The sequence below is a fragment of the Bombus pyrosoma genome, linkage group LG1, assembly GCF_014825855.1.
Source record: "Bombus pyrosoma isolate SC7728 linkage group LG1, ASM1482585v1, whole genome shotgun sequence".
NCBI classification, from domain to species: domain Eukaryota; kingdom Metazoa; phylum Arthropoda; class Insecta; order Hymenoptera; family Apidae; genus Bombus; species Bombus pyrosoma.
The window spans coordinates 6,215,348-6,232,087 of record NC_057770.1 but is presented as its reverse complement, the minus strand read 5'-3'; the positions used below and the strand labels follow the sequence as shown (position 1 = coordinate 6,232,087).

The 16,740-nt window shown below is 34.6% G+C and overlaps 2 protein-coding genes across 7 annotated transcripts; both read right to left on the bottom strand.

The window, feature by feature from the left end:
* Positions 1–6,309: 6,309 nt before the first annotated feature.
* LOC122568690 (pro-corazonin-like) lies at positions 6,310–10,813 on the bottom strand. Its single transcript, XM_043728761.1, has 3 exons — positions 10,738–10,813; positions 6,700–6,933; positions 6,310–6,489 (listed from the first exon to the last, which is right to left on the bottom strand). Exons 2-3 carry the CDS (start codon positions 6,931–6,933, stop codon positions 6,379–6,381), a joined length of 345 nt encoding a protein of 114 aa, XP_043584696.1. The 5' UTR covers positions 10,738–10,813; the 3' UTR covers positions 6,310–6,378.
* A 1,895-nt stretch (positions 10,814–12,708) lies between these two features.
* On the bottom strand, positions 12,709–16,658 carry LOC122566656 (mitochondrial fission regulator 2-like). Of its 6 annotated transcripts, none has more exons than XM_043724339.1 (6): positions 16,444–16,658; positions 15,830–15,899; positions 15,290–15,477; positions 15,079–15,200; positions 14,775–15,009; positions 12,709–14,676 (listed from the first exon to the last, which is right to left on the bottom strand). In XM_043724339.1, the coding sequence occupies exons 1-6, from the start codon at positions 16,473–16,475 to the stop codon at positions 14,517–14,519; spliced, it is 807 nt and encodes a 268-aa protein (XP_043580274.1). In that variant the 5' UTR covers positions 16,476–16,658; the 3' UTR covers positions 12,709–14,516. The 6 variants fall into 6 exon arrangements, with proteins under 6 accessions (XP_043580274.1, XP_043580353.1, XP_043580189.1 ...); XM_043724418.1 differs by having other exon boundaries at positions 15,097–15,215; positions 16,444–16,657; XM_043724254.1 differs by having other exon boundaries at positions 15,079–15,215; positions 16,444–16,627.
* Positions 16,659–16,740: the final 82 nt, after the last annotated feature.

Sequence of the window (16,740 nt, the reverse complement as noted above, 5' to 3'; positions counted from 1 at the left end):
AGAAGTGGAATTGTAAATTTAATAGAGATATTAATATATGTATATTGGAAAGTAAAGATGCTTTTTAGACGATACTGGAACGTGTAGTAACTGCCTTACGTGTTTCGTTTTGACAGAGGAAATTGAAAGTGAATCGTTTCCGGTCGGTCATCGTTGACTCTGTCTTCCGAAACTCTCATGATTGTGCGTCAAGCGCCCTGTAATCTTGTCCACGAAGATATTCCTGTGGTTTTTCTAGTTTTTAACGTAGTCGGCGGTATCCAATTACGCGGTTCCACAAAGTCTCTTTTAAAGACCAAAAGCTCCGATAGGTATTAGAGTTACACGAGAACTAAATCGACATTAATCTGAAAAAACATCAGAAAATTTCGTTACCAATTACAGCAAAATTGTATCCAACTAAACTTTATACAAGGATATTCTCAATTCTATTCATACATACATTTATATACACAAATAAATCTTATTAACATATATGTATATCATGCACAACCGAAATAAACTCCCTTGCAAGGCGAAATAATTCCGTGGCACGGAATAAAATATAGCTTTTATAATTAATTTTATTTACTTTCACGCACAGATGTATCTAATATATGCAATTGTATTTTCTCTTTCAAACGAAACCCTGTAGCTGTAACTACGATGATCGATGTACAGCGATGCGCGAAACTTTCAAAATCCAAATGGATCTTTCACCTTCTATTTCAAAAACGATATTCAAAATTATTTTAACCAATAATCGTATATAAAATTAATTCCAGAACTCGATCGCATCGAAACAACCCGCCCAATCTGAAAGAAAAGAATTTATTTGAAAGATAAAGCGAAGGAGGTTCAATTCTGCTTTTTCCAAACGAAATTAGAAATTTTAAACAACGCTAGAAATACAGAATAGTCCGTTATATATACAATGATAGCAACGTATAGCGTATGCGCATATACAATCGTACGCGTGCGTTATTTCGTGTGTATTTTACAAACGAAATTGGAGGGGCGGCTCGAATTAAAAACTAATCCAATATTAGCTTCGGCCTGGCGAGGCGATACGATGCTCAACAATTATTTCCTCCCCTGTGTTTCCACGCACGCTGGAAAACCATCCCCTCAGCTCCGCCTATATGTATCGTTGGCCGCAAAGAAGGGAGCAGTTGCGAGAATTATTCATCTGTAAAATGCGATCGGTGGTATTTACGACAAACGATTTATAGTTACGCGTTTGCATATTTAGAATCTTCTATTTATACATACGTATATTTATTGAAAAGAAGAATAGCAAGAGCAATGAATTCTGGATGAACGGTAAAGCATTCTTTGATATCGGCGTTCAAGTTAATTAATCCTCTTCTGATCGACAATTGTGTAACTGTATAGAATGCCATAACTGAGACCGATTAGATACTTGCAATATCGAAAAGGAAAGTTGGAAATAAAAAATAAATGTAATGAAGCAATGGCTTTCGACAAGCTGAATTTGCAAACGAATACCAGTTAGATCTTAAAAACTTGTACATTCAATGGATGATACTATGATATAACGTAACGTGCGCAGGATACGATTCAAAACTATACATGATAAATAAACTGAAATGTAAATGAAGTTCTAAGCAAGATGAATCTTGCAGACGTTAATCTTTGTTATTAATACAGAGGACAGTCGGCAGCTCTGAATCATCCAAAGATATTAATTACTTCGTCGCCGTCAAGAGTGTTCAGCTAAACATAATTCTGATATTCTCTGTTCGAACACGTGGGTAACATTTGAATAGATTGCTCGCAAAATTGCCTCCAGATCACATTTAATCTATCAACGTTTTTCGTCGATTAATATCGAGAGATACGAATTACAAATTTGGATATCGTAAACACAAGAATCAAATATACAGAAGGTTTACTATAGAGAACTTCAAGTTTAATGAAGAAAAGAAAAAGCCGATACGGGTCACAGTAATCAAGTACAATATGTGTACAAAATTCAGTGATCAAGAATAAAAATTGCAAATCTTCAGTTTTTAATGCTCAATAAATGCTGGATAAAAGCATTAATCCCGATATAGGCACGAGAGATTAACCTGCCAGAAGACCGTCGCGCATATTGGAACGGTTCGAAATTCTCTAGCGAGGTTGAAATTTTTATCACTCATCATGGAACCTCATCTTTTTTTACTCTTTTTCTCTCTCTCTCTTTCTCTTTCCTTTTTTCGGGCAGACACTGTGCATAGATCATAACGGGCACGCACATATACGCGAGACCCGGGTGAAACGCGTTTATAAAATCATGAGGAGTACGCTGCACGGGATATTTACGCAACCGGCGTAAATTTATTGCGATTGCGCTTCAGCGGAGTCGCGGAAACCGAGTTGGAGAACGCTTTTTTTCCGGTCGTCCAGGGAGACGCCTGATCCCGGATGAAAACGATCAGACGAGCTTCGTGGAAATTGATCACTTTTATGAAAAATGAATCGAAATCGATTCGACAATTTTACAACACACCAAAAACATCGTTTTGCCCCTAATGATGTACTTCCGGTACATTTTCATCGCCAGAAGCGTGTTAACGAAAATGTCCTCGCTTGTCGACAAGGAGATCGCATTATCACTTCGTTCGCAAATCTATCGTTTAATTGGCGAAAACGTTAAAGCTTAATAGCATGCTTATTTTCATCCTTTGGTGATATTAACTTGTTCCTTTTTTTATCAACCTGTTCACGTAGGTACGTAACGTTTAGCATACACGAGGGAGACAGGATCATCTCTTCCCACTACAAAAACGATTAACCTTGGTCGCCAGATCCGATCAATTTTCGTGGTCATTAGCTGTTGAACGCATTTTCTAAAACGTTGTGCCTAAACGGTGTTCGTTTCCTGCCCATAAAAAGTGGCCAACTTTCGTCGCTGTCTCTATTTCCGATCGTTTGCGGTCGACATCGTAGACCGAGCGAATACAGACGGTGTGTTAAAAAATCGAGAACGCCCGTGTTCCTTTTTTCTTCCCCTCGCTCCACAAACAATAGCTGCGATTAAATTTTGTCGTAAGAATGGAAAAATCAACCACTCCGAACAACGCATCTTTCGACCGTCTCAAACGTAAACCGTTAACACGACCTCTGAAGGATCGAGAAAAACCGTCCATCCAACGTGAAAATAATAAAGGCAACGAGCGAGTACGACGTCAGAATGGAATTGGGCTCGTCAAACGGTTTTTTCCCCCGCGTGGTTTCGCGCTTTTTCGTGTTCGGTACCACGAAGGCTCCCTTGTCGGGCGACAAACGACAGCCGACAGACGACAGCACGAAAAAGACGACCTACCACGCGCTAGAAGGCGCTCCCATTTAGGATGATTGCCCCGATTTTATGTATTTATACGCGTACTGTTACAACAGCACGCCGCTTTCTACAGCTGATATTCGTTTCCGTGGCGCGGGTCAAGCACGAGTTTAAAATTCCTAACGCGTCGCGATAGCCCGCTGAAATATCATGCCGGATTTCCACGCGCTGCCATCCATTGCGAAACATGCTGATGTGAAATATGCACGAGACGCGGAACAAAAATCTGAACGCAAGTGTTATCAGAGGACTCCTTCACGTTCGTACAACGAGTCGGTGATTTTCAACAGTTGGCTGTTTTTGACGAGTATACTCGTCATGAAGAAATGGCAATGTTTCGTGTCACGATGAGCCCTGTTGGTAAGAAAATTAAAAAATAAAGCAGTCGATTCGTTACGACTCAACTCTGTATTACAACAGTCACGCGTACTCTACGTTCGACGAGTATATTCGTCACATTTTAGCTACACGCTTTTCAAAGAGGTGGCAACAGCTAAGCGGTTAATCGGTCTCCTCGCTCTTTGAAATCGCGAGATGGATTTAGAACCGCTGTTTGTAGCAGATTCGTCGTATTTACCGATCCTTTCTCTCTGTTTGATCTTACGCGCGAATCCACATAGCGTACCTTTATACGTTTTATCGTGAAAATGTCAGCGATTAAAGCTTTCCGTGTCAAAAAGATTTTCTTTTCCCGAAATAGACGTTCGATCGTTAAATGAATTTAATTGCGAATAAATTTCAAGGAAAGTGAAAATTAAAGAAATGATACACGGTAAGACGGAAAGTAGGAAGGAATCGTACTTGTACACGCACACGCGTCCGTATAAAGGAGCATTATCAGGAAATACAGTGGCCGTGCATGCGTATTGCAGGCACGCCAGGCACCACCCTATAAAGGACATTGGCGTAGGGTTCTTCGGTTATTCCCAGAGGTATTAAGAGAGAAAAGCGTTTCGCATGGGCACGTGGCGGTGTGTGGTTGCTCCATGACTGGTTGGAGGAAGAGGGTCACCTATGGTTGCTGGTACACCCAGTCCCATGGCACGGTGACGACGCTTTAATATTTAATGCGATTAAACTCATTTCGACCCGCCTCCCGTAATTGGTTTCTGATTAACAGCCAAGTTTTAAGTGCATTGCCCGTGCATGATAGTTATACGCGTCCTGACGCTATCAACTAATAACCGTGAGTGCTCTCCTGTCTGTAATGTGAACGCTCGCACGTGAACCGCCATTATTCTTGCATTTATAATTAGCCTTGCATTTTATTAATTGCACCGCTGGCTCGTGTTCGCCCACGAAAATTAGCGGGGAAATTTTCGATTAACGCCAATCGGCCAAATAATTGACACAGAGCCATCGATTATTCCTTTCTTTCGTCGGCTGGTCAGCTTCGAAAAACAACCATACGCTCGTAATCAATTTCGCGACAAAGGACACACAGAGATTAACAGAATATTCGTGGTTGCGCAATTTTTCATAGAAATGTCGATTTTGATTTTCAGAGGAGATTTTCGGGGAAGACAAGGGCAAAAAATCTTCGATTTGAAATTTTCAGCCTAGCTAAATTTTTATGGATGGACCTGTACGCTTCCGCGTATAGGTATTATACATAAAGACGTAGAAATTTATTTGAAAAATTCTCTATATAGATACGACCTTGTGTATATGTTTCTCGTTTTTCGAGAAAATGAAGAAATCTTATTATCCGTTGTGTCAAATAAATATTCAGCCTTAATTGCTAAACGAAAATTCAAGATCCCCTGTTTCGTCGAACTCGACAGTCGTAATGTCGAAACCAGTAATTCCCCTCGTTCCTGGCGACGATGTTTGGTATCTTGTATTCGGTGTATAGCGAAAATAGAAAGTCTCCAAATTCAGGCGGTGAATTGCAGTTGGAGATAAGTTGTCCATAGGGATAATCCATGGACTCAGCAGGTGTCTCTATTCGCCAGGGTTTCACTCCATCTTCCGTTGACAGACAAAATCCCCTACGGCGTGCAGTACCAGGCCACCACGATCTATCCTATTGACCGTCTGTCCAATTAGGACAGCGAAAACTTAATTAACCGATCGGATGGGCCCGATGAAAACTGGATGCGCCGCGGATGCCCGCGAGGAGAACTCGATAATTAATACAAATCCAGATATGCTGGCGGTCCAATAAAAACAATTTGCCCGTTAACCATGATTGATGAACGATTACGCTTTAAATCGAGCCGTATATCAGCGCGGAGGCGAACTATACACGGGATTGAATAATTGATGCCGATCGACGATAGGAACCGGCTGTAATCGAACCAGCGGAAATAGATACGAATGAAAATCGTTGGAAGACAAGTTGTATCAAAGCAATAGCACGGATGAGGCGCGGAAAAAGCGCGTCACGCTAAGTTCAGCGACACTCGATTCTACAAACACCATCGTCGTTCTTTTCGCACTATGAAACGGGACCAAATCAAATTTAGAATTCAGCAAGGCAAAACAGGACGAAAGTAAGACGCTTTAGAAACGCATCGTGGAAATGAACAGAGTATCGGTTGGTTTCCATTTCGAGTTTTTGATCGTGTTAGTCACGTTGGTTAACGAGTAACAAATAAATACGTATCCTTTGCCACTTGACGTTTGTTCCATTTATTATCGCATGTTGAGACAAAACGCGATTTTGTTCCATTTCCAGAAATACAGCACACTCTTAACGTTAATTATAGCAGGCCAAATTACAAACGTGTTAAAATCATAGACTATTATTTGATCTTTTTTACTTTCTTTATTTTTATTTTTCTTAATTTCTATTTACGATCTATCTGAGTCCAATTCAGATCAAGCAAACGAATTATTTGTAATTACTTTGGTCCTCACCTTCGAAGATCGTAAGTTACGCGTGGATCGCTCGTTTACGTTTCTCGAAAGGAAGAAAATTAAAGAATTAGGGTAGAGGTAATTAAAGAGGTGATCGCAAGGTCTCGGTTAGAGTCGCTCTTTATTCGATAATACGTGTAATCCGGAATTAATTAAAGCTGTTACGTCGACAAGAATAACATCAATAATTAGTAATTGTTATTAACTGGAGTAGGCTGTCGATGGAAATGATCGATGATTGTATTTTCAGAGAAGCTCTTTTTTCCAGAAGTAAGCAGATCACAAGGTACCTGAAACAGCTGTAAGGAATTCAAATTTTCGTTAATGATACAAAATAGATGCAATCGTCGCGATCTTCATTAGGAAACCCATACTAGTGCGATAAATATAGAAAGATTCATTTACAAGAAATTTATCCAAATACAAGAATATATCACGGTTTTAATATTTCACGAGTAATTTCGTTGCCAAACAATGCTCGCTTTTTCTTCGTTTCCGACATCGCTTACTTGGTTGTTAATACTCCCTTGAAGCAGCAATCTCAGCTTCTGTAGCTCGCAATTAACAAGGACATTATCCGATTGGCCTGCATTCTTGTTGGCAAAATTTACTATTTCCTCCAGCATGGACATGGATCTTTTCCTATTCGTCCAGTCAGGAGGACTGTAGTGGTACGTCTGACACGTAACCGTCAGTACGGACAGCGACAAGACGAACAGAATTAAAACATGAGCGTTATCCATCTGTAAGAATTGCAAAAATACGTTCGCCAAACTATAGAAAGAAATATTTCATCGGTAAATATTTATATATATATATATTAGGAAATATTTATTAATATTAATATATTAGGATATATTAAGAAATATTTCAACCTTGTGAATACGAGTTCTAAAACATATGACGAACATGATAAAAGTTTGACGTCGTTAAGGATTTAATTGAAGCCACGAAAGTTGCCGTATCGCGTAAACCAAATACTGTTGTACCGTTTCATAAATCGAATCGAAAGCGTACTACTATAGACTATGGATTGCTATCGGGCTTATTTCTTGGCGGCAGGTTCGAATTAGTTGCTTTTTCTACGATCGAACCAATGGAAAAGGCAGCTTTATCCGCCGATGTGCAGCGAGCGCGAACGTAAAACAATGGACACAGTCCAAGCGTCACGGATGACTTGTTGGATCAACGATCCGTTCCACGTCCGACAATTTAAAGTCCCATAGGCCAGACTGTTCGATGCCCGCGATCACCTGTTTTACTTTTACGTAATTTACTTTGATAACGCAACGAATGCGACGTAGCTGGTTACACGAGCGAAAAGAAAATTAGTTTTCAATTGAAATTCTCGTTCCATCCACCTTTTTTTTTTTTTTTTTTTTTATTATTATCGTTACGACGAAATATTAAAAATTAATCGAAAGAAACGAAACGGTAAAACTTTGTAAAATGCTTCTTGACGAATGCACGAATTGCCGTACATGGTCGCTATCAACGAAATAAATATAGTTGCGTCGAAAGATTTCATTTCACGAATCGGTATTGGCTGTCTATTAGCGAAACGACGCAACGTTCTTCCGTAACTTTCTATCTTTCTCTCAGAAAATTGCCGTCAGGCTGTAAACCACGCTTTACGACATTTTGCACACGTTTTTACGCTATCGACGAAATACAGAAGGAAAATGCCGAGTTCTTAAGCAACGATTTACAATCGAACATGGTATTGCACGTGATGCAACGAGGAATTAAACGGAACAATTGGCCATTGTGAAACTCGTCGGCGCAATTTTCGCCTCGTGCGAACGAAATCACCGATGGAACGTCGCGAAGTATAATGGACGTGGTCGTGTGCACGGGACAACTTGAATACGATGGAAATTTAATTACGAAGCGCGCAGATTTAATTGCAATATCTTCGCTTAAATCTTTTCCTATCGACATCCTCATTTGTTCGTTTAACGACCACTCTGCAACATTTATTTGCAGGTACCACGCTATCGGAAGATTTTTATTATATCGCTATACGCATAATACTATGCTATTACTATGATTTATTCGATTTATTGATTTATTTATTTATTTTAATCGTAGGACAAACGATTGGCTCGTCGCTTTTCGTATTGAGAAATAATGTAAAGTGATTGACCGAATAATAGAAAATATTCGACCGGTATATACTTTATCTCCTTGTACCAAAATCCTGGCTATTCGATCAATGAAAAATATCCGCGCGAAATATGATTTGTTCTTTTAGAACTTTGAAATTTTCCTCGACTTTCTGTCCGATTAATCGATACACCGAATATTCGCATACAGTTTACGATCTATCTTTCTGAATCCTAATCGTCGTATCGCGATTCCATTCAATTTACTGACCGGCTACTTGGTCGCTCAATTTCATTCGAAACTTCTCATCGTACACGCGATTCTGGAAACTTACGACGAAACTTCCATATGGGAAGGCGAACTTTGAAAATATTCGATGACTACGCGCACAACGAACTCGTTCCATTCGTCGTTTTCCAAATTAGCTGACCGACTGCTGCTCGATCGGCCAGTTAATCTTGCGAAATGATAACGTGAGAGGAGAAAGACGGCTGTCGAATGTTACGGTGCATTTACTTAATATTCACGCGTCTCAATCGAAACTGCTTTAATGGCTACTCGTCTGGAAGTCGATTCCTCTTGCAAACGCTTCGGAAGGCCCGATGAAGAAAGAGAACGAAGAAAAACCAGTCGTTTATCTGGCCGTTCGCCGACATCTACGTACACGCGGCGTCACGTGAGGTTTTTTCGAAAAATTTTAGAGTACCCTCGTACATTTCCACGTGCTAATTTTAAAGGAACCATTAACGCTACCCGCGTCCCCGGTCATTAAGATAAGAGTAAGTGCTACTAAGTGTCCCGTGGATAAGAAACGTGACCAGCATCTCTGTCGCATAGAGACGAGCCATTTTCGAGCGTGTCATCAAAACGACGCGAAACAGGTCCCCGTGTTTCGCATTGTTCGATCTTGGACGATGACGGCATGTATAAGATGGAACGTTTATTCCACCGAAGGACTTAGTTGGTGGCCGATTAAGCTGTTCCGAATATGAATTCATTTAAACGAGAAATCCTAAGCAGAGCAGAGAATCGATGAACTCACACTGTACCTATAAACCGCAAATTATAGTACGTGGCTACCAGTAAACCAGGTGCTTACGTATTTGTTATCCGATGCATTCAGATAAATGGAATATCGGAGTATCTATGATTCTCCTGTGAGAATTTAATTGCTACGAGTCACTTGCGAATGAATTGATTATAAAATTCAAAAATTTGCAAGAGTCGGGTTGATTTTCTTATTTATTTATGGAGGATCTTGCGTCGCAGAGTCGAGTATATGGTAATTTGAATGAAATCGATCACAAACATTAGATATTTACGATAGATATCTTACGAGATAAATAAAATTTCTATTTTTCTTGGCAACTGATTTTCTTCCTTCTACAAAAATGTTTCTACTCTCCTAGTTACTTCAACAATCTCGAGAATTCTCGTTACAACTGTCTGGCTCAATCGAAAATTATTCTTTGTTACAATCGCGTGCAATTTATTGTTTCGACGATCGTTAGCCTCGCTCATCTTGCTTCAATAAAAGTACATTTATTACGTATTATTTTGCATCCTGACGTCTCCATTATCCGCACGCGGTTCCTTAAATTTGCTTTACGAGAAACGTAGTCTAATTTCCTTAATTGTATTCCCTCTTGTTTTCTCTTACCTCGCTATATCCCGCCAAAAAACTGTTTTGAAATAACGTTTCTATCCTACCTTATATAATTGTACATAATTTATTAATTATGTAAAGATTAAGTAATTTTGTGTTCATTCGAGATTCATTTTTACCGCAAAGTTAAAGTTAAACTTCAAACGATCGAGATTAATATTCGGCGATGCTTGATTTCGAAGAATTCTTACTAACGAGTAACGATAACGACAAATGAAACACATGTCCATTATATTTCATCAAAATTTTCCACAAATATCTAGAGTCCTTGGTTTTTATTACAAACACCTAATCGATATAAGCGAATGAATTAAAATAACTCGATGTAACTCAGGCGTCTTTAAAAGATGTTCTTTGCCATTGTCGGAAATTAGGAGATCTCGTATAATTGTTCCACGCGATAACTGAGTTATCGATGCGCATGAAATAACGATAATATACAATAGATATACTGCATAAACGTCGCGAAAATGTGGCCGTATTCTTATTATGCAACGTGGATAGGGCATAGACTAAACAGATAACTAAGTCCCAGATTATTTCATTCGCGATAGAAATACCATATAGACGTTCCATATAATTGTAATTTAGATTTTGTTTGCGTGACATTATGAATAAGGTAGACGTTATCTTGCGAATTATTTAAAGTGCGAGATATGCAGGCAAGCAAAATTGTAATATTTAAATACCACGTTCTCGCGAAACAAATATTTTAAAATTGAACAAATATAAATGGAAAATATATTCGCGGTAAAAATGATAGGGCTGATGTTACCTTAAAAGCTCTGATACAGTGTCCCAACGTCTGGCAAATACCGGAAGCACCTCGAAGAGCACAATATTGCAAATTCAAGATACTGCGAACCATGATCCTTGCAGGCAGCTTTATATAAGGAGATTCTCTCATACCCTTCGTTCGTAAAACTCATTAAAAGACCCCTTCTCTTAGTCAGTGTTATACGATATTATTAAAAGTTTGGGATATCTATAGTTCCTATCAATAAGTGATAACGAAAGCAACAATGTCGCTAATTATCGTTAGGTAATATCATAGTGAACTCGGCAAACCGTAGGAAATTTTATAATAAATCCTCATTGAGAATCAAGAAGTTTCGAAGGGGTCGTTAAAACCTTAAAATAATCATCTCGCTTATAATTGCTGAAAGAGCCAACGATACATGTGGAAAATTGAACTTTAAGGCAATGGAATGAATTACTCCTGCGAAAATGTGATTTTCTCGATTCTTTGCAACTGTCAGAAATCTTTCCTATCTTTTATATTTTTTAATCAAGTGCGATAAATGACTGTTGGATTTGACAAACGTTATATTCGTGGGCATTAAATAATATATCTGATCAAATAAAGATTACAAAGTGGAAGATAATATATATAAAAGTAAAGATATAAAATAAATGAAAAGGGAAGCAAACGATCGTCTTAATCAGGTATCATTGGGTAATTGAATGTAATAATAATATACAGGGAAACTCGAATTACGAAGAATGAAACCTGGCGGGTTCGTTGCATTAACTTTGCGATGCATCTTCCATTCGGCCGACGCGTCCTCTTTTCTCTTGGATGAATTTTTTTGATGAAGAAATTTCAAATAAAGACAAGGGAGACGATTGTCTGATGATTACGAGATAAAAAGTGGAGAAATATTTTACTGAAATCATGGATCCAAAATTTATCTAATCAAATAGAAAATAGAAAGTAGTATAATAATCTTTGAAAGTGTTAAAATTCTGAAAACTTTCCAACGAAACTAATATGAGCCCAACAGGTTTTTATTTTCAACGATATGAGTTCAACGATTGAGCAATACCCCATTATATGATTTCTGCGTATACTCAACATACACAAGTTTGGCTGTATATTATTATTATGTCATCCAACAATATATAATGCGTTGAACCACATTGAACGATAAGATTTCCAATAAAAGTTTTCAATTTTTTTAAATATATCACCATCAGAATTGATCGCCAAATATATTCCAAATATCAGTTTTCTAACTGGTGTGAAAGTGGATGAAATTTCGCTTACAAAATTTCACCAGCCAGATAGAGAAACAGACAAGTAAGCTAGATAAAAGCTATTAAAAATCAATTTCATCAATTTTATCAATCAATTTAAATATCATTTCACAGAAAAATTTATATAATATTATTATATTATTAATGGTATTAATGTTAAATAATCTTATAGGTATTAAAGATATTAATAAGTATATTCCTTTTAAGAACAAAATCAAAATTTTGATGTTATATGTACTTAAAATTTATTGTCAGGACCATTTTATTATTTCAATAGATGGAAACATAGTGCAATAAATAAATACATATATACATACATACATACAATATCATTTTATTATTTCAAATTAATTAAACTTGTTAACATGATCTTCTTATCTAACTAAGATATTACATTTAAATAAATTATTGTTATTTTATATATAGAATTAATTTAAACAATAAATTAAATATCCAAATAACTTATTGTATCAGGACTGTCATTAATAGTCATTAGTTTTTCTGGTAGTATATATATCTACATATATATATGTGCTATTACTTTTCATATAAATAAATAAATTAAAAGGATGTCATAATAACATTGTCAATGAATGTAATCAAATGTTCGTTAAACTAAATTCAATCTAGACAAATTAAAATATTAAATAAAGAAAATTTAATGAATTGTGCTCCTATGTAAAAAATAGATATAGGAAAAATACTCTGCTTATTGTTTAACAATAACATTTATTTTTCAATCATTGATAAAAGCCTCATGTATAAAACAGATCTTCCATACGATCGTAATATCTTTAAAGTACACTCAGTCTCCAAAGTCTACTATCATGTTCTTTCCAACTGAGAGTTACATTTCTTACACACATTCATGTTAGAAAATAGTCAAAAACATGAACTTTATGTCACTTTTATAAAGAATATCAAGAATTTAAAAATATTTCAAACTTGAATCAATTAAAAATCACACTATAATCCTGGTACAATGAAGCAGTTCTTAAATTCTTTACACGAACTACCGCTGTTAAGTTGAATGAACTTAAACTTTATCAAACAGTGATATTTTAAGAACATGATATCAAAAGACAAAATTCGTGATCTTCGTTATACGTTCTTATTATGCGTGCACATACTACTGAGTATTCATTCATTTACAATTATGAAAACATGTTTCATAAAAGGAATTACATTATTAATTGTCCTATCCATTGTGTTAACAAGCCTGTGCTAATGTTTTCATCTATTAAGAATATTCGTACAGCTTTCTATGGCACAATCTAAAATATAAAGTCAATGGATGATTTTAATATCACAATAATCTCATCTAGAAAACTAAATAAATAATTTTGAATAAGTTTACAATCATATAATATGGCGCTGCATTGTGCCTAAGCAACTGCATCTTAAATTAAAATTATAATCTATCTTTTTCTTTCTACTAAAGGGGAGCTTAAACATGGTCTTCCTTTAAAAAAAGATTAAATCTAAATAAATAAAAATATATATATATATAATATTGAGTTGCAAACTGTACCTGTATTTCTAATTGAAAATTCTATAATTTATGCATTTTTTACAAATTTCATATAAAACAAAATTATTATTATATATATTTGCACGACCTATATTTGAAATAAATCCATAATTAATAGTTTAAGAATTGCACTTCCTAAAAAATTTTTAAACTTACGCAACGTATATTAAATAATTCTTCTTTACCAAATAATTTTGTAAATTAAGATTATAATTACTTATGCAGTAATTATTTCAGTCTACTATACAAAGTATTATAAAAACAAATTAAATAAATTCTTCTTTGTACTTCTATATTCTACACCTTATAAAATAAAGAAACTCTAAAATAAATCATTCATAGTTATATAAACGTAAAAGCATAAAAATAGAATGGCGAACAGTTGCCCACAACTTCTTAAAAATAGATTCAACTCTAAGTTCAAGCCTAGTTTACTTATTTACGTTTGCTTTTACTATATACCTATCTAAATTAATAAAAAAATATAAATTTTACGTATATAAAATGTGATATATACGTTCCAATAATTTGTCTTTTATAACTTTAATGAAATACTACATATTCTGTATTTACATTAAAAGTATAGTTAGATCATCGCTTCATGAAAATTTTAATATTATCTTATTTATCATTTTTTATCAGTTTACAACCCAATATTTTTATCAGTGCCGATATATAGAATACTATCTTTGGTTAGCTCATCTATATATGTTTTAATTGTAATGATGCTCTTTAAAAAAGATAGTATTACTTTCTAAAAATTAATTTGTAACACGAAACTAATATTTTTGTAAGTTTAAAAATGTTTGATACGTTCGTTTTGTTGCTTACATAATCCTGTAATGACAAATTGAAAATATTGCAGTATTTTGATGGTGTAAACAAGCTGATTAATCAAACGTATTATCTTGTCATTAATATTATCCAAAATGTTACATGACACCTTCATTGTACACAGTGCACATTGAAAAATATTCAGTCTACTTTCACACATCACTTGAGAAAGAGTCATTCATTGTCAAGTTAGCTGAAGAATTTCTACTATCAGCTGAATTCATTGCAATATAACGTCTTCTAAGTATTTCTTGTAAATCATTGCATGGACTGTTGTCACGTTTTATGCGAAGTGGTCGTCCTCCAGGTGATCTAAGAAAATATACATAATAATATATATCATTCATTTATAAACCAATACAATACATAATTGTATTAACAAATAATTATAAATGTAAAAGATAATTTACCTAGAAATTGGCTTTAATTTAACGCTGTCAATGTCCTTCAATACATCTGTCATAGATGTTTGAGAAGCAAATGGGCCTCTTTTACGATCTTCAACTTTATGATCTTGTAAACTTGCTCTTCTTGCAATATGAGGAGTTGGTGGTGGTAGTGGTGGTGGTGGAGGTGGGGGTGGTTGATGTGACTCTACTATATTTTCACTATCCATTCCATTTGTTAAAGAACCAGTCGATGTATCTGAACAAAACTTCAGTTAAAATAGGTTTGAAACATAAATAATGAAAAAGATATTATATATATACATACGCCTAGATTGTTTATTACTTTTAACTATTGCTGAAACTTGTTCCCTAAGTTCCTGAAGCTCCTGTTCCAGAGCAAGTAAACGAACTTCAGATCCAAAACTAATAGGCTCCAATAAATCTGGCCTGACATTAGACATTCTATTATTGAAACATTATCAAATTAATCTGTTGAATTAGTGGAAAAAAGAAATTCAATAAATGTATATAGAAACCTTGCAGGACCATATCCATTTGTATCTGCATAATTATTACTAGTTTCTTCGTTAATCATAGAACTTGTCATTGAATGTAAAGGTGTAACACTGACATATATTTTTGGTGGTGGTTTCAAAGGTAACATTGAACCAATTCTACGAACAATGCTCCTTCTTTTTCCATAATATTTTGGTGGTTCACTTATCTAAAACAAATATTAAAATTTTATTTATTTAGAAGTAGATAAAATTGTTAATGAATGAAAAAGTGTAATTGAATTTCTTTTAAATATCAATTTAAAATAAGAATGCATTTCATATGAATTTGTTAAATATTACCAGTTAATGAATTGCATGGTTAGTAACACATGGTAATCATATACATACTCGCTTTCTATACAACAAAAAATAATTTCTTACCTTCGACATTATTTTTCGTTTTTCTACAAATTTTTTATTTTGTTATCCAACTATTGAAATGAAATACTAATGTATACCGTACATTTAATAGAGTACATCAGGGCCATCCAAAATTCGAAATTAAAATAACTTTCTTACCATTGACGCAAGGCCAACATCTGACGACAGGTTGTCGTAGCTCGAAAGCGCAAACTCCAATGAAAAACGGCTTTAAGTAAAACAATTGCAGTGCAATTACAGTTTTTATAACAAAATTCATTACAATCTTTGTTTATACTTCTTTTATACTGCAATTGCAATCATAAAATATTCTTTGTATATACCAATATTAATTACAAATTAGTAATTTCTTAGAATATGATATTACTATCCATACACTTAATATTGTGTTTCATTTATTTTTATTATTTTCCAAAATCATAATATTTATTCGTAATAATAATTATAGATAAAAGAATGAAAAAATCCTTATACCATTTATAGTAAATAATTATTATTTATAATACTAGTTAAATAAAATAATTTGTAAAATATCGATAGTAATTAATAACCAGGAATTTTTAATATCAACGGTTGAAGTTATGATACTGTTACTGTTACAATAAATAATTATTTTCAAATAAATTAAATACTTTACAAAAATCGTCATGCTTTTCTAATTCTAATATCATATTCATGGAAAAAATTTAAAAATTTCATGGATTAAAATATTGAATGAATGAAATTATTAATTTAATTTAAGAAATATTTACATGAAAAATATGTACTTCCAGTATCCAATCATTTAAGGAAAGTTCTTTGTAACAGTAATTTTATTTGCATTTTTTAATATCACGTTCTATTTCTGTACCAAAAACTGTTAACACATTTGTATCATATACATATGTTTGCTCCTCTTTTCTCCATATGATAAACAACAAACAAATCATGTATATGTGTATATATATATATATATATATATATATATATATATATCAGTTTGTATATATACACATACATACGTTTGTGTATATATATATATATGTATATATATATATACATACACACAC